This window comes from Peromyscus eremicus, chromosome 10, assembly GCF_949786415.1.
Source record: "Peromyscus eremicus chromosome 10, PerEre_H2_v1, whole genome shotgun sequence".
NCBI classification, from domain to species: domain Eukaryota; kingdom Metazoa; phylum Chordata; class Mammalia; order Rodentia; family Cricetidae; genus Peromyscus; species Peromyscus eremicus.
In genome coordinates this window covers 48,888,287-48,912,673 of record NC_081426.1, presented here as the reverse complement: position 1 = coordinate 48,912,673, position 24,387 = coordinate 48,888,287, and the positions used below count along the sequence as shown (strand labels likewise).

Genomic DNA, 24,387 nt, shown 5'->3' with positions numbered 1-24,387 from the left:
CATCCAGCCTTATCATGGTGGTCAGATAGGACATGGGGTGTTGTTTCAACTTTCTTATATCTGTTGAGACTTGTTTGTATCCAAGTATGTGGCTAATTTTATTTAAAGTTTCATGAGGTGCTAAGAAAAGTAATATTATTTTGTGTTTGGATGAAATATTCTGTAAATATCTATTAGGTCTACTTGGTTTATAATTTCAGTTAGTTAGCTACACCATTTCACTGTTTATTTTTTTCTGGATGACTTCTCCATTGATAGATGGGTATTGAGGTCTCAAACTATTAGGGTGTGAGGGTCAATACATTTTAAAAAGTAATAGAAACATGTATGAATGCCTCACTTGGTGACAGCAGACTCCATTATGCTGCCAATCAATATTATCCAGATGTCTACATCTGGTAACCTCATTCTTCAACTTTTTTCAATTTACCTCTGGCTGATTTCTTTCAATGTATGGTTTACTTACTCTCTGACTTCTGTCAGAACCTCTCTTTAATTGCCATAATTCACACCCTGCAATTATGCAGTTGATTCAATGAATAGACTTGCAGAGAACAAACACCTACAGAGCCTGACAGTAAATACCCAGCTTCCCAGGTTCAACACCATGCCCTCTATGAGATCAGATTTGAAATATCCCCAGACAGCAATGGTTTTCCTGGCCTTAAGAAAATCAGTGTGAAAAAATCTTTACTGATATATTTATTGCACAACGACTTTATTTACAGTACAATACTCGGTTCCTCTGCTTAAGCTTCAACCTGTTTTCTTCCTCGTGACTTACAACTATAAATTCTACTTTTGCCCTTTATGGTACTAAGACTTGTGTGTGTGTTCTTGTTTCTAACAGTTATCTACCAATATATAATATATAGCTAATAAAATTCATTTAATTAGATTTCATATTAATAAACTGCAGTTCAACATCTTTCATAAGATGGACAGGTTTACATATACATAGCACACACACAAACACACACACAAATACACACACACACACACACATATATACATATATATGTATGTATATATATATATATGGCTCATGTGTTATGAAACCCATACTAGCATTCCTCAGGATAAAATGATTTCTACATAAATCTTAGCACCATCTCATAACACTAGCACCACATTAAAAAAATCCCCTGAAATAGTCTCTAAGTGAATATTAAGTTTCACTTCTGTTGCTGCCAGGAAATATCCTGACAATAAACAACTCAGGGCAGGTAGAGTTTATTTTACCTCACAATTCCAGATCACAATAAATTATTTTGAGGAAAGTTGAGGCATCAGAAGCTTAAATCAACTGGTAACATCACATCCCCAGACAAGAGTACAAGGACAGGAAAGCATACATACTCTCTTCTTTGCTTGCTTATACTCAGCTCAATTTCTTGTCTCTTGCACAGTCCAATTCATTTTATGAGGCCAGAGTTATCCTGATAGTCAACCCACATAAAGACTCAATAAAGAAAAAGAATCACAGAACAATTTACTTTATGAGCAAGGATGCAAAAATACTTGCAAACTGAATCCAAGAAAACATCAAAATGATGTCCACCATGATCAAGTAGCCTTCATTCCAGAGATTCAGGGATGAGTCAACATACAAAAATCAGTAAATGTAGTCCACCACATAAATAAACTGAAGGAAAAACAAGTGATCATCTCATTAAATACTGAAAAAGTCTTGGATAATAGCCCAACACCCTTTTGTGATAAAAATCTTTGAGAGATTAGGAACACAGGAGACATACCTAAACACAATAAAGACATTTTACAGCAAGCCTATAACCAACATCAAATTAAATGGAGAGAAACTTTAAGCAATTGCACTAAAATCAGGAACAACACAAGGTTGTTCATACTCTCCATATCTAGTCAATATAGTACTTGAACATTGAGCTAGAGCAATAAGACAACTGTAGGAGATCAAGTGGATCAAATTGGAAAGAAAGAAGTCAACTTACTGTTATTTACAGATGAGATGGAACTGGTACAGATGATAAACATTTTCAGCAAAGTGGCTGGATACAAGATTAACTAAAAAAAAAAAATCAGTTGCCCTCCTATATACAAATGACAAAGGCATTGAAAAAGAAATCAAGGAAACAACACCATTCACAATAGCCTCAAACAATGTAAAACATCTTGGGGTAACTCTACTTAAGCAAGTGAAAGACTCAAGTCTTTGAGGAAAGAAATTTGTTGCAAAAATATTACAAAATCCTTCTGTCCCCTCTGCAGGTTCCTTTTGCAATTCTGTTCATTACATGGCACTGGCAGCTGGCTCCTCCATCCTTGGGTCTGTCCAGCAGGCTACCCCACTGATTCTGGGCTCTCGGGACTGTTTGCCTTTCTGTGAGAGCCTAGCCTCACACTTTCAGGCATTGTCCAGCATCTGTGCCTACCCTCTCCAGCTCTGAGAAGTAGGTGGACATGCAATGCAGCAGACATTTTGACCTATTGCCACCAAATAGCACACCTGCTGTTCAAGTGCTTGGCTACAAAGCAGAGCCTCTTAAAGGAGCCACACCTCTGTATGCCCCTGGCAGTCACTAAAAAGCCATGTCCATCTCCATGCCCAGAACTTTTCTGAAGTTTCTCAAGGCCCTGTGTTTGGATACATGCTGCACATTGGGCAGCAATTGTAATCTGACTTTATTTGAAATGCCAGCTCCAAAATAATGGCAGGGAGACTTATTATTAAGTATTAAAGCTTGGCATTAGTTAGGCTGATTCCCAAGTAGCTCTTAAAACTTAAATGAAACTATTTATATGAGACACATCTTCACAGTGTACAAAATAATTATCCCACAACAGAATTGAATAATAATCAAAAAATCAAAAAGCTCCATGCTTATATATTAACATAATAAAAATGACCATCCTACCAAAAGTTATATAGAGATTCAACACAATCTGCATTAAAATCTTAACAAAATTCTTTTCAAGCCTTGAAAGGAAAGTTCTTAACTTCATATGGAAGAAAAAAAAACATAGACAGCCAAAATAATCCTAAAAATAAGAGAACTGTGAGAGGATCACTATTCCTGATTTCAGGTTGTACAACAGAGATATAGTAATAAGAAACACATGCTATTGGCATGAAAACAGATATGTTAATAAATGGAATTGAATCAAAGTCCCAGACATAAATTCACACACCTATGGACATCTGATTTTTGATAAATAAGGAAGAAATATACACTGGAAAAAGAATGCATCTTCAAAAAATGGTGTTGGTCAGACTTGATGTCCACATAAAGAAGAATGCAAATAGATTCATATTTATCACCTTACAGAAATCTCAATCCAAGTAGATCAAACACTTCAACATACAACCAAACACTGAACCTGATAGAATAGGTAGTGGGGAATAGCCTGAAACACAATTCTCTGTAAAGAACAATGATAGCACAGGCACTAAATTTAACAATTAATAAATGAGACCCTATGAAACCAAAGTTCCTGTAATGCAAAGTACATCACCAATAGAACAAAGAATTTGCCTATAAAATGAAAAAAAAAAGATTTTTTGCCAACTCTGCATCAAATAGAGATCTAATATCCAGAATATATAAAGAAATCAAGAAACTAGATATTAAAAGAACAAATAATCCAATTAAAATGGGGTATAACAGAAATTGCTAAACTGTCTTATTAATACAAAATGTGGAACCAGGTATTGGGGTGAACGCTGAAAGACCAGAGAAGCAGAACAACCACAGTTAACCTCACCTTGCCAACTCCTCAGCCAAACTTGTTTCTTCAGACTGAATGCCTCTGAGTCCTCACCTGGAAGGGTTCTCTGCTGAACTGCTTAAAAGCTTCTAGTTCCTGGTCCTCATGCCTTATGTACCTTTCTGCTTCCAGTCATCACTTCCTGGGATTAAAAGCAGGTGTCCTTCCCAAGCAAATACACAAGATCTCAAGTGCTGGGATTAAAGGTATGTGCCACCATGCCCACCTCTGTTCCCAGTGTGGCCTTGAATTCACAGAGATCCACATGGATCTCTAACTCCTGAGTGATAGGAGAAAAGGCATGTGTGCCACCACTGTCCAAACTCTATGTCTAATCTAGTGGCTGTTCTGTTCTCTGACCCTAGATAAGTTTTATTAGGGTACACAATATATTGGGGGACACCATATATCACCACAATGGGGTACATAACTAAACAAAGAACTCTCAATGGAGAAATCCCAAATGGCTGAGAAACAAAGAAATGTTCAATGTCCTTATCATTAGGGAAATGCAAATCAAAACTTCTTTGAGATTTCATCTTACACCTGTCAGAATGGTTAAGATCAATAACACAAGTGAAAACTCATTCTGGAAAGATTATAGGAGTCAGAGGGGATGGAGGACACCAGGAGAACATGGCCCACTGAATAATCTAAGCAGGGATCACATGGGCTCAGACACTGAACTAGAAAGCATTGGGCCTACCTGGGTCTGTCTTAGGTCCTCTCCATGCATGTTATGACTCTTAGCTTGGTTGTATTGTATGATTCCTAACTGTAGCACAAATCTGAAAAAGGTCTTATTAATTAAAAACACTCAGAAGCCAGATATTGGAGTGAATCTGAAAGGTCAGAGAAACAGAGCAAGCCACATCCAAACTCACCTTGCCACTTCCTCAGCTGATCTTGTTTCCTCAAACTGGAAGCCTCTGAGTCCTTATCCTAATGGATCTTAGCTGAACTGCTGCTAAAAGCTTAAAAAAGCCTAAAAAGCCTCTAGTTCCTGGTCCTCATGGCTTATATATGACTTTTCTGCTTCCTGAAATCACTTCCTAGGATTAAAATGTGTGTGCCACCATCTTCTGGCCTTTATGTCTGTCTAGTGGCAGTTCTGTTCTCTGACCCCAGATAAGTTTATTAGGATGCACAATATATTGGGGGACACAATATCACTACACCTAACAGAGACAGCTAGTGTATCTCTGACTCTTTTGCCTCTTCTCTAGACCCTTTTCCTTCTATTGGGTTGCCTTGTCCAGCCTTGAGGAGTTTTGCCTTGTCCTATTATTTAATGTATTTTCGGGTTTGTATATTGGTTTGTGGAGGCCTGGTCTTTTCTGGAGAGGAAACAGTGGAAGTCAATCTGGGGAACAGAGAAGTGGGGTGTTGCCAGGAGAAGTGGAGCGAGTGAAAACTCATTGGGTGTATTGTATGATAAAAGAATCTGTTTTAAATAAAAATTAAAACAAAAGAAGAAAACATTCTATTCTATGAATACAATGCTTTGATCCCCATATACACTCTATTCAGTCACATTGAATATTCTTTTTAATTTTCATGTTTTTCCTCAGCTTTTCCCATAGAAGATACATCCTAATTAACATTGCCAGCTATTTTCTAGGAAGATATTTTTGATTGGTCACTGTGCTAGAGCCTGTACAAAAAAACACATCATCTAATCCTTGCAACAGCCAGCTAAGGGATAAAAACTGTTGCTCTTTTTACAGAGAGAGAGAAATAAAATAACAAACAGGTCTAGAGATGTGAAGTCAGAATATTAAAGCCCTTTAGTGAAATAGTTTTAATTCAATAAATAGTGACTCTTTTAACCCCTTTCCTTCCTTTTGTTCATAATTCCAGGTTCTGTTTTTCCAATTAGTTATCTAGGAGTTTTGTGTATAATTTCATTCACAGAATTGGCACAAAGATTTCTTTTGTTCATTGCTCTTGCTCCATGTTGGCATCAAATGGGGAAAAATACACACACACACACACACACACACACACACACACACACACACACACACACCCCAAAATGGCCTTTTCTTTTTCCCTGTCAAAATAACTTGCAGTTTCTTCCTTAATCTAAAGCTTGTAGCTTGCTTTTCTTAAAGATTGTATTTTAGAAAACTTGACGTTTTAAATTCCTCCTCAGCTCTTTTGAGATATAAATCTTCACCTAGCCTCTTGTTAGTTTTATAGCATAGGAACATTTTTTTCTCAAGGACCTAGGAGTTGTTCCTTTGAATGTAACAGCAGAAGAATGTGCAGCCCATATGTGGTGCTTATCTCCAGTTCTGTGAAGCTGACCTTCATAAGTAGCATTTAATAACCAGATGGCCTGATCACCCTGGCCAGCCTACTCTGCAATGTGTTTGAGCATCTCTCCCTTAGCTCACCTCCCTGTTTAAAGCATCCCCAGACTTTTGTTTGTATGTATTTTAGCCTAATCTCCCTTCCCTACTGTGTTCTTCTGGAATGAATTCTTCATTTAATTTATGACTGCTCAGTGTAAATTTTCTTGCCAATTATCTGCATGTACCTTGTCTTACACTGTTGCTGCTTTTTAAACTTCTCAATATGCTTCTGTGTTTATGGTTCCACGTCATTAATGAAATCACCTATCTTTTATATAATGTGGACACTAAGGACAAAATTCTTGTGTCTAGTCACAAGGTTTTCCTAGACTCTTCCTCTACCAGATACATTGAATTTTGAAAAACATAGCACATCTCTATCTGAACAAATGGAAAAATATTCACACAAGCTGTGGGCACAATGTTTGCTGGACCTGATTATATGCTCTTCCTTAGGAAAGTGACATGTTAGTTCCCATTCTTGTCATGAGTTCCGTAAGCTCTTGCCATTTCTCTTTATTGTCCATAAGAACTAAATGATAAAACCCTGCTGCCAAAGACACCACACATCTTGGGTGCCTATTATAAAAAAAAATATGAAACTATGTAGAAAACATTTTCTACAGCAACTACCTGGGGTATGGAAAACAGCCCGTGTCTTACTCATATTTGAACAAAGATCCAACCCCCAAGGCAAGACTTGTTCACTGTTGGCAGGACTGTTTGGGGGGATAGCCAAATACTCCAGTGATTGAATTGAAGCCTCATACCACAGGAAGGAATCCATCCCTGGTACTGCAAGCCCACTAAAATGTTCACTGGGAGTAGTTCATAAGCACTAAAGATGAACTTAATTATCTTGTTTAGCTTAATTTTCAAAAGACAGAATCACTTGCTAAATATATACATTCACACCCATAGACAGTTATCATTTTCAGCCTTAACAGGAGAAGCCTTTCTTACATTGAACTATGGTAGGGGAAGAGACTTTCAGGGTACAAAACGTAAGTGATGGTTTCAGTGCTCATCAATAAATAAGATATTATCCCTTTCAAGGCTCAGGGCATACTGTTGAAGAGGGGACAGAATAAACGTAAGAGAGAGAAAATAGAGAGAAAAAGAAAACAGAGAGAATGACATTTTCTGGGGGATAAAGAGCCATTGTAATCAGGAATTTTTAACAACTATAGTACGCAATATGTATAAGAATGGGTCCATCAAAAGAAAGGCATGAATTGAGAAGATGCCGAGCTGGCCTTCCTTCTCATTTCTGATTTATGCTTAGAAATTCATGGAAAGTGAAGCCGCTCACTTCAGTTATTAACTAGCACTTATCTCACCAGATCCCCGTCATTAGTTTTGTTTGTTTGTTTGTTTGTTTGTTTGTTTGTTTTCGAGACAGGGTTTCTCTGTGTAGCTTTGCGCCTTTCCTGGAACTCACTTGGTAGCCCAGGCTCGCCTCGAACTCACAGAGATGCACCTGGCTCTGCCTCCCGAGTGCTGGGATTAAAGGCGTGCGCCACCACCGTCCAGCTCCCCATCATTAGTTCTAATCCAGTGGTGACACACACGGCCCTGGTTAAAATAAATGAGAAGCAAAAGTCATTAATTTGGGAAGAGGTAGACTAGGAAGATTTGCTCAGGATGAGAGGGAGTAAGAGAAGGTGGGAAAGTGAGTTTTATGAATGATTTGTTGATGTGTATGAAATTATCAATGAACTGACTAAATATAAAAGCACAAATACTCACAGAACTGTAAATGTGTGTGTTTGTGCATATAAATGTAAGTAAATAAGAGGTAATGGTGACAGAGAATGATATAGATTAATGACACTTAACATCATTTCCATCCTTTCTTTACACCACAGAACCACCTATTGTTCAAGAAATCATAAATGCTTTCATGTTATCTGAAGTTCTTTCTGTTATTTTGGAGAAGACCTGGATCTTCTTCCATATTAGTGTTCTTAATCCATATTTGCCAGTCATAAGAAAAGAATCTATAATCTCTGAAGGACTTGGCATTCGTTTATCATTGCATTGGATTGTAGAGTGTATGCTTGTATTGCTTTCCCTGACAAGATTCTTAACAGAAAAGGGAAGTGTAAAGAGCTGGCAGTAGCTGCAAATGAAGGAGACAACAAATTCATGATCAGAGGGTGGAAACAATCGCTGTCTACATGTATTTATCTTAGGATATTCAAATATTGCACAATGAACGCTTTTAGGGTCAGCAGAATAAATTCAGTTAGAGGAGAATAGGCTTTTCATGTTGGTAATTTGAGCATTCTTTGGAAGAAGAGATTGAAGTCAGTGATATTGCTTCTTTCATGTTTAGAGGGTTAAAAAAAACAAGTTTGAATGTTCATCAGACTCAGAAAGAGAAACTCTCGACTAAGTATTTAAAAAATATGCTATAATGCCTTAGAAAGGGATAAACGTATTCTTTGTGGAAATAGTGTGCAGATAAAAGAAGAAATACTTAACTTTTAGCATTTATTGTACTTTTTATAAGAATTTATATAAGACTATGAATATCATTGAGTAGGCCATATAGCACCATACATTTTAATACATTTAAGGATCATATTCTGAATTTTTATGCTAGCAATGTACGACACTCTTCTGGGAATACAACTGTCTCATTTTTAACTATAACTAAACTCTTTTTTCTTTAGTAACCATTTAAATGGGTTTTAGGCACTCATTCAAGGAGTTTCATACATTATTCTGCCTATGACTGATAATGTGAACTGATCATCAAGACTGACTTTATTTCATTTATAAATTCCTTGCAAATAGACTTTCCACTACTCTATTTGTCTATATTCTTCTACTTTTGAATGTCAGTGGGAATGAACTACAAATGCCTTTCAGACTTCATCATTTTTTTCATGACTTACTTCCTTAAAGGCACTAAGAAATATATGATAGAGACCAGTTAAATAGCAACAAAGGATTTACAATAGATGACAGGTTCCAGCTATCCATTGTGGGACATGATTGGGAAAACGAGACCCGATAACACAAATCATAAAAGGGTGCTCTTCTTTTCTAGCTTTAAAATATCCTAGCTGGCTCAGGAGAGATGGCTCAGAGAGCAATTATGCTTGCCATCAAAACTAACAAACCTGATGATTTATATCTGATAGTCAAATCCTACATTGTGGGATGCAAGTGCTAACTCCCAGAAATTGTTCCCTTAATGCCACAACTAACGTCAATAGATAAACAAATAAAAAATAAAATTTGCAAAATTTCCTTGCCATGCTTGAGCAATCATGGTAATGATAAAAAAAAAGTATAGAGCAAAAATTGACAGATTTTTTTTCATTTTTTTAATTTCCTTTTCAGATTTATTTCAATTTTCTCTTTAGATAAAAATTTTTTTATAAGTCTGTAAATTGTAGAGCTAATGTTTTTTTCAAATTTGTTTAATAAAATAACCATTTGTCTTAGTTTATTCAACAGTTACATCAAGACACCTTAGTCTGGGCAATTAGTGTACAGCACGAACACATTGTTCATAGTTTTTAGGTTTGGAAATCCCAGATAAAGTCAGCCACAGTTTTGACTCTGTGCAGATTCTCCTTCATAAATGGCACCTTCTATGTGCTCTAATAGGATAGAGGAGCAAGGCCTCACTTTCCTCTTCCTTTTGTTAGCAGTAGTCATATTCATAGATGTGGGTTGGGTTTCAGCATATGAACTGAGAGAGTACTAATATTTTTATTGTAGCACCATGTGAAGGAAGAGTGGTAATGTTCATTATAGTGACAACGTACTGGAGTTACACGAGATCAACTTTATGACTTTCCTTAATTTTTATTAATCTGTTGTTCCATAAACCCTCGGTGTGACCTTAGGGGAGATCCCTATACCCCACTTCTATTTCTTCATACACCTGGTTGTGAAATGTGGTTCCAAATTTGATCTTACTATCAAATTTCTGAAGACCTTATATTCACACTTCACCAATTTAGATAAACATTTCTAAATTGACACCAGTGAAAACCAGAACTAAACTATTTTTATAACTCCACAGAGATTTCCAGTACAAAAATTAGATTGATATAAGTTAACCTAGATCATTGTTTTGAAACTAAGTGGAGCTACAGGTCTTTTAAAATAAATATAACTATATTTTGAGTAAGTTTTAGTGTGTAGAAAAAATAATATTTTAGGTTAAGTGCTGGAAATTTTTCTAACATTTTCATATGCCCTTGAATAGTATATTCTTCCTCAACTACAAAATGTTTATAAAGTTGCACAACTACAGGGAACTTAAGACTATTAATAATGCCTTATATAGTTATGTAATAATAGTTATTAATCCAATATAAATTATGTTGGTATGTTCCTATAAACTATATCTCACAATGCAAATATTTCTTGTCAAATGACTTTGACAAATTAGAGTCCAATCTTTTTTTAAATTTATGTTCATGTGTGTCTGTGTGCATGCTATGTCTATGAGGTCAGAGGACACACTGGATCCACTAGAGCTGGAGTTAAAGGCAATAGTGTGATACCGAGCATGGTGCTGGGAACACAATTTGGTTCCCCTAGAAGAGCGGCAAGTGTTTTTATGTTGTGATCCATCTCCTCAACTCCCAGAATAAAAAATATTTTTCATTGGAACCCGCAGACTCGCCGGCGCCTGCGATGAAGTCTTTTCGGTTTCCGCAGCGGCGGTGCTGAGCCAAGTGTGTTTTCTCTGCAAGGCTTTCTGGAACCATCAAGAGGGAGGATGTCTGTAACACTGCATACGGATGTGGGGGATATCAAAATAGAAGTCTTCTGTGAGAGGACACCCAAAACATGTGAGAATTTCTTGGCTCTCTGTGCCAGTAATTACTATACCGGCTGTGTATTTCATAGGAACATCAAGGGTTTCATGGTTCAAACGGGAGATCCCACAGGCACTGGAAGGGGAGGCAGCAGTATCTGGGGCAAGAAATTTGAGGATGAATACAGTGAATATCTGAAGCACAACGTCAGAGGTGTTGTATCTATGGCTAATAATGGCCCAAACACCAATGGATCTCAGTTCTTCATCACCTATGGCAAGCAGCCACATCTGGACATGAAATACACAGTATTTGGAAAGGTAATAGATGGTCTGGAGACTTTGGATGAACTGGAGAAGTTACCAGTAAATGAGAAGACATACAGACCTCTGAATGATGTTCACATTAAGGACATAACAATTCATGCCAACCCATTTGCTCTGTAGCCATCATAGACCTGGGCAGACACTTGGCAAACTCTTCACTGGAACACATCCATTGTGGTTTATCCAGTTCTGATTATGTCAGAGACTCTGGTCCTTCCAGTGTTCACAGCAATGATGTCCATCTGAGAGACCTGTAGCATTCACCCCCAGTCGTGAGCATATTCTGTACCACTGCTATTGTTCAATATGTTTAATTTAAATACAACAAAGCAAAAAAAAAAAAATATTTTTCTATCAGAAATGTGATGGTTTGCGGTAGGGGTGTGTGTGGTAGATAGGAGAAACTTATCACAAAGCTCTCTTTGCCCATTTGGAAAGGAGTGTTATCACATCTCTTTACTCTCCATGAAAATGAGGGATCAGATACATGCAAATGAGGCATCCCATTCCACACTGTGATTGATATATGGAGAGGCATGTAACTCAGTGCCTCAAGTAAGAGTCTGCCCTAGGAATTTAAACAACTTCCTTAAGGCGGGCAAGTTTAGAGATGGCTTTAAGCAAAATGAGGTGCTGCATTATTAGTATCCAGATTGTAGCCCACTAAATCCTATAACATGAAGACCTTGTTAAAATGTCTCCACCTCAGTGAAGTCAGAGGTCGTCAACTTTGCTTTTCTTCTCCTCATTACAACAGTCCTGATTGCATTTTCAGAAACACTATACAGAAGTGTTCCAAACTGTACATAAAGCTATTCATAAATGCTCTCCAAATTTCACTTTTATCATGCTGATCTTATGAACCATAACCTGAAATAGATCCTTGTTTATACTTCAGCAAATATAAATCATTCCTGGTCCACTTGCTTCCTGTGTGTTCGTTCCATAGCGTAATAGATTTTCCTTATTCTCTTCCTTGGCAAACCATCCTTGTCATCCAAAGTGCATAATTAGAGTCAAAATTTTTATTTCAATTTCCGGTAAGAGTTCTTCTCCTCTTTATTAGTTTTTATCTGTATTGATTTATGAGGTCTACTGTTTACATCTGAGAGTGGGATCCATGCTGTATTTACCTTTTAATTTTCACACCTAGTATTGTAGTTGGTACAAAGTAGAAAGTCTATTAATATTATTGAATTAACTAAATTGAATTTCCTTGAAGTTAATAAAACCCCAGGCTGACTTCATAAATACAATTACAGTTTTCAAAACAAGGTCAGCCATGTCTCCAATGTTTAATCATTTACTTGCAGTCCCTGTACAGATCTTTGAAGAATGTGAAGATGATAACAAATAAGGATATTTCTCTATATGATGCTGAATTATTAAAATGATATTCAATCAATTGATGGAAGGACACATTTTCTGATAATTGTTTTCAGTATTTATAGAAATTACAAAGCCATTGGAAATGTGTCCAAATATGGTGAACAGTTAAAGATACATATTAAACAACTTTTAATACAAAAATCATCATAAGGTCATTCAAAGGTGAAACACAAGGTTAATTAAAGAACTTCAACAGTCTATAGGTTCTACAGTGATCTCAAAGCCAACAATGGGCTGCAAACATTAATGAAATATAACTCAAGAGAAAAATAGTTTGCAAATTTTAATGATTTCAAAGCAATAAACTTTTTGACAACCATCTTCTATACTTTCATTTGCTGACACATAAATAAGATACATATGAATTGATGGATTTTTTCTGACTTAAGAATTCCATGATTCGGGCTAGGGAGATGGCTCAGAGGTTAAGAGCACTGACTGTTCTTCCAGAGGTCCCTGAGCTCAATTCCCAGCAACCACATGGTGGCTCTCAACCATCTGTAATGAGATCTGGTGCCCTCTTCTGGCTTGCTGGAATACATGCAATCAGAACACTGTAAACATAATAAACAAATAAATCTTTAAAAAAAAAAACATTAATTAAAAAAGAATCACTGCTAGTATTTTCTGCAATCTAAATTAATATTCTGTTCTAATAATCAGTATGAAATTGTTATAGTTAAGATTTCTACTGCTGTGAAGATACACTATGATCACAGCAATTCTTATATAGGATATCATTTAATAGGGACTGGCTTACACTTTCAGAGTTTTAGTCCGTTATCATCACAGTGGGACATGGCAGTGTCCTGGAAGACATGGTGTTGGAAAAGGAGCTGAGAGTAGGGAAGAAGCTACATCATGATCCTGCAGGCAACAGTAAGTGAACTGAACTAGGCATAGCTTGAGTATAGGAGACCTCAAAGCCACCACCTCCCCCACTACCACAGTGGCACACTTCCTCTAACCAGACCACACATACTTAGGGCAGACCTCCTAATAGTGGCACTCCCTGTGAACATAAAGGGGCAATTAAATTCAAACTACCACAGAAATCAAGTAAGAATAAAAATAAATACCTGAAAAATTGTTATGGATGAAGAAAAAAAAACAAATTAGCAAAGAAATTGACAGGCAGTTTTTGGATAGAGTTAATATTTTTACATGCATTTTAGAAGGGTATGACTGTTAGCTTTTAGTTCATAAAATATTCTGAGATACAGATTTTATTTGTTCTATTAGTAGTTCTTTGAGAATTCCTTACTTTATAGTTTTAACATATTCATCCCTTCTCCCCAAGATCCAATATCCCTTTTTCTAACTACCCAACTTCAATTTTCTCCTTCTCCTCCTCCTCTTTTTTCCTCCTCCTCTTCTTCTTCTTCTTCTTCTTCTTCTTCTTCTTCTTCTTCTTCTTCTTCTTTCTTCCTTCTTCCTTTTTCTTCTTCCTCTTCCTTCTCCTCTCTTGTCCTCCTCTTCCTGCCCCTTCCTCCTCTTCTTTTTCTTCTTCTTTCTTCTCCTCCTCCTTGTCCACGTCCCCCTCTTTGTGGCCCGCTGTGGAGAATGGTGTACAAGTCAAGGGAAACAACCTAAACAAATTGACTCTCCCTCTCCCACAGCAGCAACCAATTAGCAATAGTTTCTCCATACAACAGGGTCTTTGTGTGTACTTCCTCTCTCCACACTGGCTTCTTGAGTTTTTTTCATTCTCAACTTCAATCTAGGCTAGGAGAGCTACATCCAAGGGGCTGGAGAAATGGTTCAGTTTTTAAGAGCTCATACTGCCCTTGTAGAGGACCCATATTTGCTTCCCTGCACCTATGTTAAGCAGTTGACAACCATCTATAATTCAAGTTCCAGATGATCCAATGCCTCTTGCCTCCACTGACACCTACACTCATGTGAACATACAACATATAGAAACATAAACACATATGTATTTAAAAAGAAAGTAAATCTAGAAAAAGAAATGTTGTAGCCAGCATAAAATGATTATGTTCACCAATGAAATATCTATCTGCTAAACAGAAATGCATTCACTAGAAACAATACCCTGAATGTACAGTTAAAATCACCAGTGTTGGTATTATTTTACCTTTTTGCATAGTTAGGTATGAATATAATTCAGACTTTATCATGTTAAGAAGTTACTGAACTATAGAACTAAACAGAGAATTCTCAACAGAGGAAACTCAAATGACTGAAAGACATTTAAGGAATTGCTCAACATTCCTAATCATCAAGGAAATGCAAATCAAAACAACTCTGAGATACCACCTTATGCCTGTCAGAATGGCTAAGATCAAAAACACTGAAGACACCTTATGCTGGAGAGGATGTGGAGCTAGGGGAACTCTCCTCCACTGCTGGTGGGAATGCAAGCTTGTACAACCACTTTGGAAATCAATATGGCACTTTCTTAGAAAATTGGGAATCCATTTCCCCCAAGATCCAACTAGACCACTCTTGGGCATATACCCAAGGAATGCTCAACTACACCACAAGAGCACTTGTTCAGCTATGTTCATATTAGCATTGTTTGTAATAGCCAGAACATGGAAACAACCTAGATGCCCTTCAACTGAAGAATGGATAAACAAAATGTGGTACATATACACAATGGAATACTACTCAGCAGAGATAAACAATGACATCATGAGGTTTGCAGACAAATGGATGGATCTAGAAAAAATCATCCTGAGTGAGGTAACCCAGACTCAGAAAGACAAACATGGTATGTACTCACTCATAGGAGGATACTAGATGTGGAACAAGGATGACTGGACTGCTACTCACATCACCAGGGAGGCTACCTGGAAAACAGGATCCCAAGAAAGACACGGGGATCTCCCAATGACAGAGAAATGGAATGAGATCTACATGAACAGCCTGGACATGAGTGGGGGTAGTGAAGGGCGAGGGTCGAGGGAAAAAGAGCTTGGGGGAGTGGGAGATCCCAGCTGGATCAACAACAGAGAGGGAGAACAAGGAATAGGAGACCATGGTAAATGAAGACCACATGAGAATAGGAAGAAGCAAATTGCTAGAGAGGCCCACAGAAATCCACAAAGATACCCCCACAACAGACTGCTGGCAATGGTTGAGAGACAGCCTGAACTGACCTACTCTGGTGATGGGATAGCCAAACACCTTAATTGTAGTGCTAGAAACCTCATCCAACTACTGAGGGATCTGGATGCAGAGATCCATGACTAGGCCCCAGGTGGATCTCTGGGAGTCCAATTATCGAGAATGAGGAGGGTTTATATGAGCAAGAATTGTTGAGACCAAGGTTAGATAAAGCACAGGGACAAATAGCCAAACGAATGGAAACACATGAACTATGAACCAATGGCTGAGGGGTCACCAACTGGATCAGGCCCTCTGAGTGGGTGAGACAGTTGATTGGCTTGATCTGTTTGGGAGGCATCCAGGCAGTGGGACCAGGTCCTGTGCTCATTGCATGAGCTGGCTGTTTGAAACCTGGGGCCTATGCAGGGTCGCTTGGCTCGGCCTGGGAGGAGGGGACTGGACCTACCTGGACTGAGTCTACCAGGTTGATCTCAGTCCTCTGGAGAGGCTTTGCCCTGGAGGAGGTGGGAATGGGGGGTGGGCTGGGGGGAAGGTGAGGGAGGTGGGAGGGGGGAGAACAAGGGAATCCGTGGCTGATATGTAAAACCGAATTGTATTGCAAAATAAAAATAAAAATTTTTTTTAAAAAAGTAACTGAGCCACAGAAAAGAATGTAAATTAAAAGATATGGGTTAATTTAAATTGTAAGGACGAGTTAGGAACAAACCTAAGCTATTGGCAGAGTTTTCATAATTTATAATAATCTTTGTCATTATTTGGGAGTTGCCTGTGGGACAGAGAAAGACTCGCTACAGCAAAATTCACAAATAAATAAATGAACAAACAAATAAATAAATAAATGTTAGTACTGTGATGAGAAAAGAGTGAAATAGAAATTGGTATATGACAATACACTGAAAGAAGACTGAAAATTAACTCCAGATAGAAGAACAGATAAACATTAGTATGTAAAAACCCCCAAAATAAGTAATATTTTTTCTGTTCATAATGTACTTCTCTTTTTGCTTCCCAAAGAAAGAATGTGTTTTTTTTTCCTGCAGATCTTTTATATGAAATTCACCCAATAAGAAGTTTTTCTTGCTATTTACTAGTTGGTCAAATTCTTAGGTAACAGGTATAAAGGTCATTATATTCTCCTCTTTTGTGTCTTCTGTCACAATTTATACATTGCATTTATTTATGTAAGAAACACCATGACCATGGCAACTCTTATAAAGGAAACATTTAATTGAGATGGCTTGCTTACAGTTTCAGAGGTTCAGTCCATTATGATCATGAAAGGGGAGCATGGCAGCTTGCAGGCAGACTTGGTGATATGACGAATATTGAATTCCACCCTAGTTTTAAAGTATCAACAGGATCCCAATTTGCTCACCCAACAAAAGCACAAAAGTTTCAACAATTAATTAATGAGACAAGACAGAAACTTTACCATCAGGATAATAAGTATTGTCTACAACCTGGTGATATTTGGTTTAAGTGAAAACGATACTGACTAAGAAGGATCTTATTTATCTTGTTTATGTTATTGAAGACAATTCTTTAAGCAGTAGAAAAATCCTAGAATACTGTGACAATTGGACATTCATAAATGAATTTTCATCTTACAATGCTACAAAAGAGGCATTTGAAACTAAAATGAAAATGGAAGATCCATGAATAACCATGCAAAAAATACAGTAGTGCAGCAGATGAATCATTTAGCAAAGTTTGAATGTACAAAAGAAGTCTTTATTTCAGATTTCTACATATACCAAAATAGTAAATTAAACCCTGAATATAAAGCCCACCCAAATAGCTATCACTGATCCAATTCAAATTAAACAGAAAAAAATTGAATTCTTCATTTAAATTTTTTTCCAAAATATCATGAGGCCATTGTGAGTCATTATAATATTCTATATATAATATTATACATACATGTGCTTGTATATATCTGTAACTATTCTTCAAATATAATATTGTAAAATAATAATTTATGAGAAATTCATCATCTCATTGTGCTCTAAATGTAATACATACACCAGGAATAAATTTCTATTATTTCTTTTTAAATGACTCTATAAGAATAAAGGTAACTGCATGATATATGTTTGGAGTCTGAAGAAAATATATTATGGTGGATTTGGTTTTATATTTATATCATAAATTAAGAATTTCACTAAAAATTATGAGGTTTAAGGGTGAGGTTCACTGTAACTCTTATCTAAGAAGAAATGTTGCTATAATATTCTGCATCAGCAGTTTCTGAAATGATAGTAGATGAAGAATATGAGGCAATGCCTAGAAATGCAAAATGTAAAATGAAAATTAGCCAGCTCAGTCTGTAAATACCAGCACCACCTGCATTTGGTGGTGCAGAGATTCTCCCAACTTTAGTAACTTCAGGGTTTGCAAAGAGCTTGTGGTTGGGGAAAGAGCCTCGATCTGCATAGGGACTCCCTGCTCATTTTCCATGCTCCAAATGAGAGACTGAATTAACCCCTGAAGCATCTGTCCCTGAACATGCCGAACAATGAATAATTCCTGTGTTTAGTGCAGTGTCAGACAAAAGGGACAGTGATCCAGAGATGTAAATGACTGAAAGGGCTTTTTCCCAGAGTGTTAATAACAGGTCAGTAATCATTCAGAAAAGAAAAGGGACAGATAGAATTCTATGGAGAACTCAGGCTTCTGTGTTATATATCGACATACAATCTACAGGGAAAAGAATTTGGTTTATAAGGGAAGATACATTTTCTGCTTACAATCTATATTAAATGTCTAATTAAAGTTAATGGAAAGACTCCATTTAAGAAAGCAATTAAACACTAGGACACTAGAAAATGTTTTTCCCACTTTGGGCTGTTATGCTGTTGGAAATAGCAGCAACATTATTGTCCACTGTGTCAGAATAAAGAATCCAGGGGGAAGTATATTACCCACATTGTTTTTCAATGCTTATCCATATGTGGCAAAGAAAACAATTCTTGAAAATAATATAGACCATAGTTCTTTATAATGTTTTTTTAAATAAATGAGGATATACCTTGTCATTCATGTTCAATATTGTTCATATATGGACAATTGTGTATTTAAGAAACTTTTATCTGAAACATATGGGAAAAGCTGTGGAAATGTATTTCACTGCGCAAAGTATTCAGTGAGCTAGACTTCCAAGATAATGAGTTTCTGGGAACTTCTTAGAACGAAATTAAGACTCAGCCTTTTTCTTTGAAAATACTGGGAGAAAATATGAATGTTCCATCTTTTGGACATGTACATAGTATATTCAGAACAACACGAAGAGTAATTCAATGACCTGAATGTGCTCATGTAACCCCCTCAAATGCAGAAGACTTGAAAGGGATAATGCTTGTTTGCTTTCACATCTTCACTCCATGTGAACTCAAATAGTAGTATGCCTTGTTTTTATAGATTATTGAACAAAACCATAAACTGTAAATTATAAAGTAGAAGCATAGTAAATTGTTAAATGAAGAGTTATATATCCTGTAGATGTTTTATGTTTTAAAACAGAAGAGATTAACACAGAACTGTGGTGAGTATGTGCACATATGTGCCTCTGCATGTAGGGGTTTATACCAATTATTATTCAGATGGCTCTTGTGTTTTGATAATTCTAAAATTAAAAGTACAGGGACATATGCAATATGTTAAAACAACAGGAAGAGAGGAATGACTCAAAAATTGCAAGCAACTGTCATTGTGTGCCTATGACCTTGCACACCAACTGGTGGAATGAGGTCTGGAAAGAGCTGAGAGAACAATGCAGTGAAAAGTGACTGAGAATAATTTCTGCATCATTTTGCCAGTGCTTCCTGCTTTAATCATCTCTTCCTTATCATTTTAGAAATTGACTGGGCCACACAGCAAAATTAAAAACCCAACTCACCATGGTCCAGAAACTTTTTTTTTTTTTTTTTTTTTTTTTTATTTTGCAATACAATTCAGTTCTACATACAGGCACAGATTCCCTTGTTCTCCCCCCTCCCGCCCCTCTCACCTTCCCCCCAGCCCGCCCCCCATTCCAATCTCCTCCAGGGCAAAGCCTTCCCCACAGACTGAGATCAACCTGGTGGACTCAGTCCAGGTAGGTCCAGTCCCCTCCTCCCAGGCCGAGCCAAGCGACCCTGCATAGGCCCCAGGTTTCAAACAGCCGACTCATGCAATGAGCACAGGACCCAGTGCCACTGCCTGGATGCCTCCCAAACAGATCAGGCCAATCAACTGTCTCACCCACTCAGAGGGCCTGATCCAGTTGGTGACCCCTCAGCCATTGGTTCATAGTTCATGTGTTTCCATTCGTTTGGCTATTTGTCCCTGTGCTTTATCCAACCTTGGTCTCAACAATTCTCGCTCATATAAACCCTCCTCATTCTCGATAATTGGACTCCCAGAGATCCACCTGGGGCCTAGTCATGGATCTCTGCATCTAGATCCCTCAGTAGTTGGATGAGGTTTCTAGCATGACAATTAGGGTGTTTGGCCATCCCATCACCAGAGTAGGTCAGTTCGGACTGTCTCTCGACCATTGCCAGCAGAAACTTTTATACACCCATTTTCCCTAGTATATACTTAATAAAGAGGATTCATTTGTCCTATGTCTCTTAAATGGAATAAAGCAAAGGCCTCTTACATTAGAAGAACATTTGATTGAGAGAACGATTTTCCCATTTAGTGAAGATAGTAAAACATAATGTAAATGTCAAAATGCAATCTTCATGACAGAAGGAAAGAAGGATACGAATGATGTAATAAAGGAAGAATATCAAGGTTGTTGTGCACATGGCTACATTTAAGCAAAGTAGAGAAGCAAGTTTGAGAAACAAGAGTGGAACAAACAACAGAATCCAGATGTGATGAAAACAGAAATTGAACTCTAAATACTAATTCTAAAGAGACACTCTATTTTGATTTGCTCATAATATTTAAAATAATGCTACAAAAAGCAACATGTTACCCTAATGGATGAAAATGCAAGTATGATTCTGTCACTTAAGGCTTCACCCATTCCAGGTGCAAACTACTGCCTTCCTCTATGCCCCCCATTACCCTTGACTAAATACCAATACATCGCTGTACGCTAAAGTATTTTCTTAATAAAAATTAAGTTTACTTTAAAAAGGAAAATCTATTTTAAAGTATGAGATATTATGAAAAGAATGTCTTGCTGCCACAGAATTGATATCAGTTATTTTTAAGATTATCAAATTTAAATGCATAGATTTTTGAAAAAAATGTGTTCCTATTGGGATGTAAGCAAGGGTAGTATACCTACTCTAAGTCACTTTGGCACATTTTATTCTTAATGGAGCTTAAAAACTGAAAACAATTGTAATACATATATACATATGTACATGTATATATTTGTTCACATATCATGTATCAGCATACACTATTTGTTCTGATCCTTCTAAACCAGATTAATTCCAATGTCACTTTTATCTGCGCCCATAATTATAACTAATTAAATAATAATTATACCAATTTGGGGTCATCCTTATGGATTTCTGGGAACTTCCCTAGCACTTGTTTTTTTCCTATCCCTATGATGTCTCCAGGAGTCCAGTCAAAGAGAAAGAAGAAGAATTCTATGAGCAAGGGGCATCAAGATGATGATGGGTAAACCTATAGAGACAACCAAATTAAACTAGTAGGAATTCATGAACTTCAGACCAACAGCTGTGGAGCTTCCACAGGACTGGACTAGGCCCTCTACATAAGTGAGACAGTTATGTAGCTTGATGTGCTAAAGTGGCCCCCTGGCAGTAGGATCAGGGTCCATCCCTGGTGTGTGAACTGCCTTTGTGGAGCCCACTATCTATGGTGGGACACATTAATCAGCCTTGATGCAGTGAGAGGAGCTTGGACCTGTTTCAACTGAATGTACCAGGCTCTGCTTCCTCCCCATGGGAGGCCTTACCTTGTGGGAGGAGGAAATGGGGGTTGGGTTGAGGGGAGAATGCTGGGGTGCTGGAGAAGGGAACAAATGAGGATCTGTGGTTAGTATATAAAATGAAAAAAAAAATAAAGTCATATCCATCACAAAAATTAATAATTAGACCAATTCTGCTCTTGGTGAATTGTCATAACCATTTAAGCAGAAATTTTTATATTCCTTCATACTTCTATATAATCTAATTTTCATGCATTTAAAAAAGACCTTAAAACTAAAAAACAAGATATGAAATTACTCTTATATTTAAATTAATTCAGTAATTGTCAAACGCCCTTAAAAAATAAAATCAAAACTCTTTATGTTGACCTATGATGCTTCATGGATGCTATCTTTGATCTCAAAAGTGATTCTCCAGGACTGACAGTTTTTTTTTCTGGCATGCTAGAAAATTCCAGTGCAATGGAGAAAAGGGACTATAGAAAGAGACAGAATCAAGATTTACATAAGCTAGTATGGCTTCTGTCTATACAAGTCCAGAAAAGCTCTATCAGGAATATCAGGAATTCTGTTAACTGTATTAAGACCAAGTTGTAAAGGTGGAATTCTCTCTCTCTCTCTCTCTCTCTCTCTCTCTCTCTCTCTCTCTCTCTCTCTCTCTCTCTCTCTCTCAACAGACTGAAATCACAAAGGAAATGAGAACAGATTTCCAATGTATAAGAATGCCTGTACTTTGTTGTCATTTTAATCCAAAAGAGAATTATTAAACTAACTAATTTGAATCACAAGGACCATGTATTTCACTCATAAACATTTACAAATCCTTAATTTCTTCTGAATCTCCCATCTCATTCTACTATGGGAAATGGAGCATGCATACATAAGGATAATGTTAAGTAAGTACATTGTGATATTCAGTCACCTACTACTATGTTTTCAGTCCAGACACAATTCACTCACACTAGAAATTAAAAAGAGATCTGTGTCATATTTTCAGACCTAAGGGACTGCAATTCTCCTTTGGGATAGATGCTACAGAATAAATTGGTGGATGGAAACCCACCAGTGTTCTCACTTTATAATAAAGGATAGAAACTGTCTTATGAGGGCTTCCATGCACCAGTGGTCACAATGGGAGAACACACAGTGTTTGGCTGCATGCAATAGGTTAATGCAGGGGGCAAAGAGAGAAGAAAAGTTCAAAATGGCACATTTCTGTCCACAGGTCTTAGCATGCCAGCCAGGCTTACCAAAAACACTGAGAGGAAGATTAAAAAAAAAAAAAGCATGAAGCAGCTAACATTAATGCTTGAGAGTGGAGTGACTTCTCTTTCTCAGTAAAGACCAGAGCACTACTTCATTGTTGCAGTAATTTCAGCTAAGTTGTTGACCTATGAGATGAATAAAAAATATAAACCTTTAAACTTATTCTGCTTTAAGGCATATATGATTGCACCAGCTAACCTCTCCTCAACCTAATTCAGGTAAAGACAGGCTTTTATTAAACTTCAGAAGTAAAATCCTGGCAGCCAGCTTTTGTGCAGTTTGTTAAAGGTTATATTAAAATTTATTTTGCACTTGGAGTAAATGAGCTGTTCTGATTATCCACTATAGCAGGCTGCAGTTTGAAGGGACTCTTTTAAGTAAACTGAACCAGAATGCTCATAAGCGCTTGTCAATTGAGGCTGCAAGTGGTTTAATCTAAATCACAGCATGAATAATGGCAGTAAATCCTCCTCAGAACTAACAATTCACCAGAGGGCAGATCTGTGACAATCTTTTCCTTTAGCCTGGAATTGTGAATGGGGCTTTAAATAAAAAAGATTTTACATTTGTGGACCCAGTGACTATCTTTCCCAATAGAATACCTACAAATTCAGAATATATGTCCTATCAAAACAGATATATTTTTCTCTAATAATAATAACAATTGTTTCATAGTCAAATAACATCTAAAAAACTTTGAGCATCATTTTCTTCCAAAACCACCCCTTGATTTACCGTCTAAACAGTAGATGCAGAAGTTTGGTTTTCTGTTGCTGGCACCGCTCTCCTCTCAACTTTCACCTATTCCAAAGCCATGTCCTTGTAAGTGACGTGGTGGCCAGACACCAATTACTACCAATTTCCACTATGGAAAAACCCTATTCAAGATAATGCCATTTTATTCCTGCCTTTCTACTTACTTGACAGATTGTTTTTCTTCATTTTTGGTTTGATTGTGCTGGAGATTTCTAAAATTAATCAAATTTCTTGTTTTCTTTTGCTTACATTTAAATATGACAAATTGTCTTCTTGGTTTAGAAAAAATCAGTATTATTACTAAATTCATTATCTATAAGTGAAAATATATTCTATGTATATAAAATAATAGAAGGTAAAAATTGCATTTTCAGTCTACCACAGAGAAATAGCACACACAAGTTTACATTTGTTACAGTGTGCACAAAGCCTCTGCAAGCTCAAACCAGACCAAATCCCAGCATGGAGAGGTGAGTTGGTCACATAATCCCACCCATAGCCATGGAGCAGATGGTAATTTTTAGATGCTAGGGGAGTGAAAGACAGTTTTCTCTAAGAGTGCAACTTCTGATAAAGTGACTGGTTCCAGAAGTAGACCAAGCATATATCCCACAGTACTTGGTCAGCACAAATTGCTTTCAAAGGGAAAAAGAAGTCTTAAGATACAATGTTGGGCAGGTAAGGAAGTGAATGTAGTTTTGGAAAGAGTTGGGGAAATTGGGGTTAATATAAGCAAGTCACATTGTCCTGAATCTAAAACCCTCAAA

General features: G+C 37.1%; 1 protein-coding gene across 1 annotated transcript; it reads left to right on the top strand.

Annotated features, from left to right (window-relative positions):
• The first annotated feature begins 10,740 nt into the window (after positions 1–10,740).
• LOC131920644 (peptidyl-prolyl cis-trans isomerase-like 3) lies at positions 10,741–11,542 on the top strand. The gene has a single exon (XM_059275058.1). The coding sequence runs from the start codon at positions 10,852–10,854 to the stop codon at positions 11,335–11,337; it is 486 nt and encodes a 161-aa protein (XP_059131041.1). The 5' UTR covers positions 10,741–10,851; the 3' UTR covers positions 11,338–11,542.
• The last annotated feature ends 12,845 nt before the right edge of the window (positions 11,543–24,387 follow it).

Coding starts and splice junctions, on each gene's coding strand:
- LOC131920644 (XM_059275058.1), top strand. CDS start 10,852: ATGTCTGTAACACTGCATACGGATGTGGGGGATATCAAAATAGAAGTC.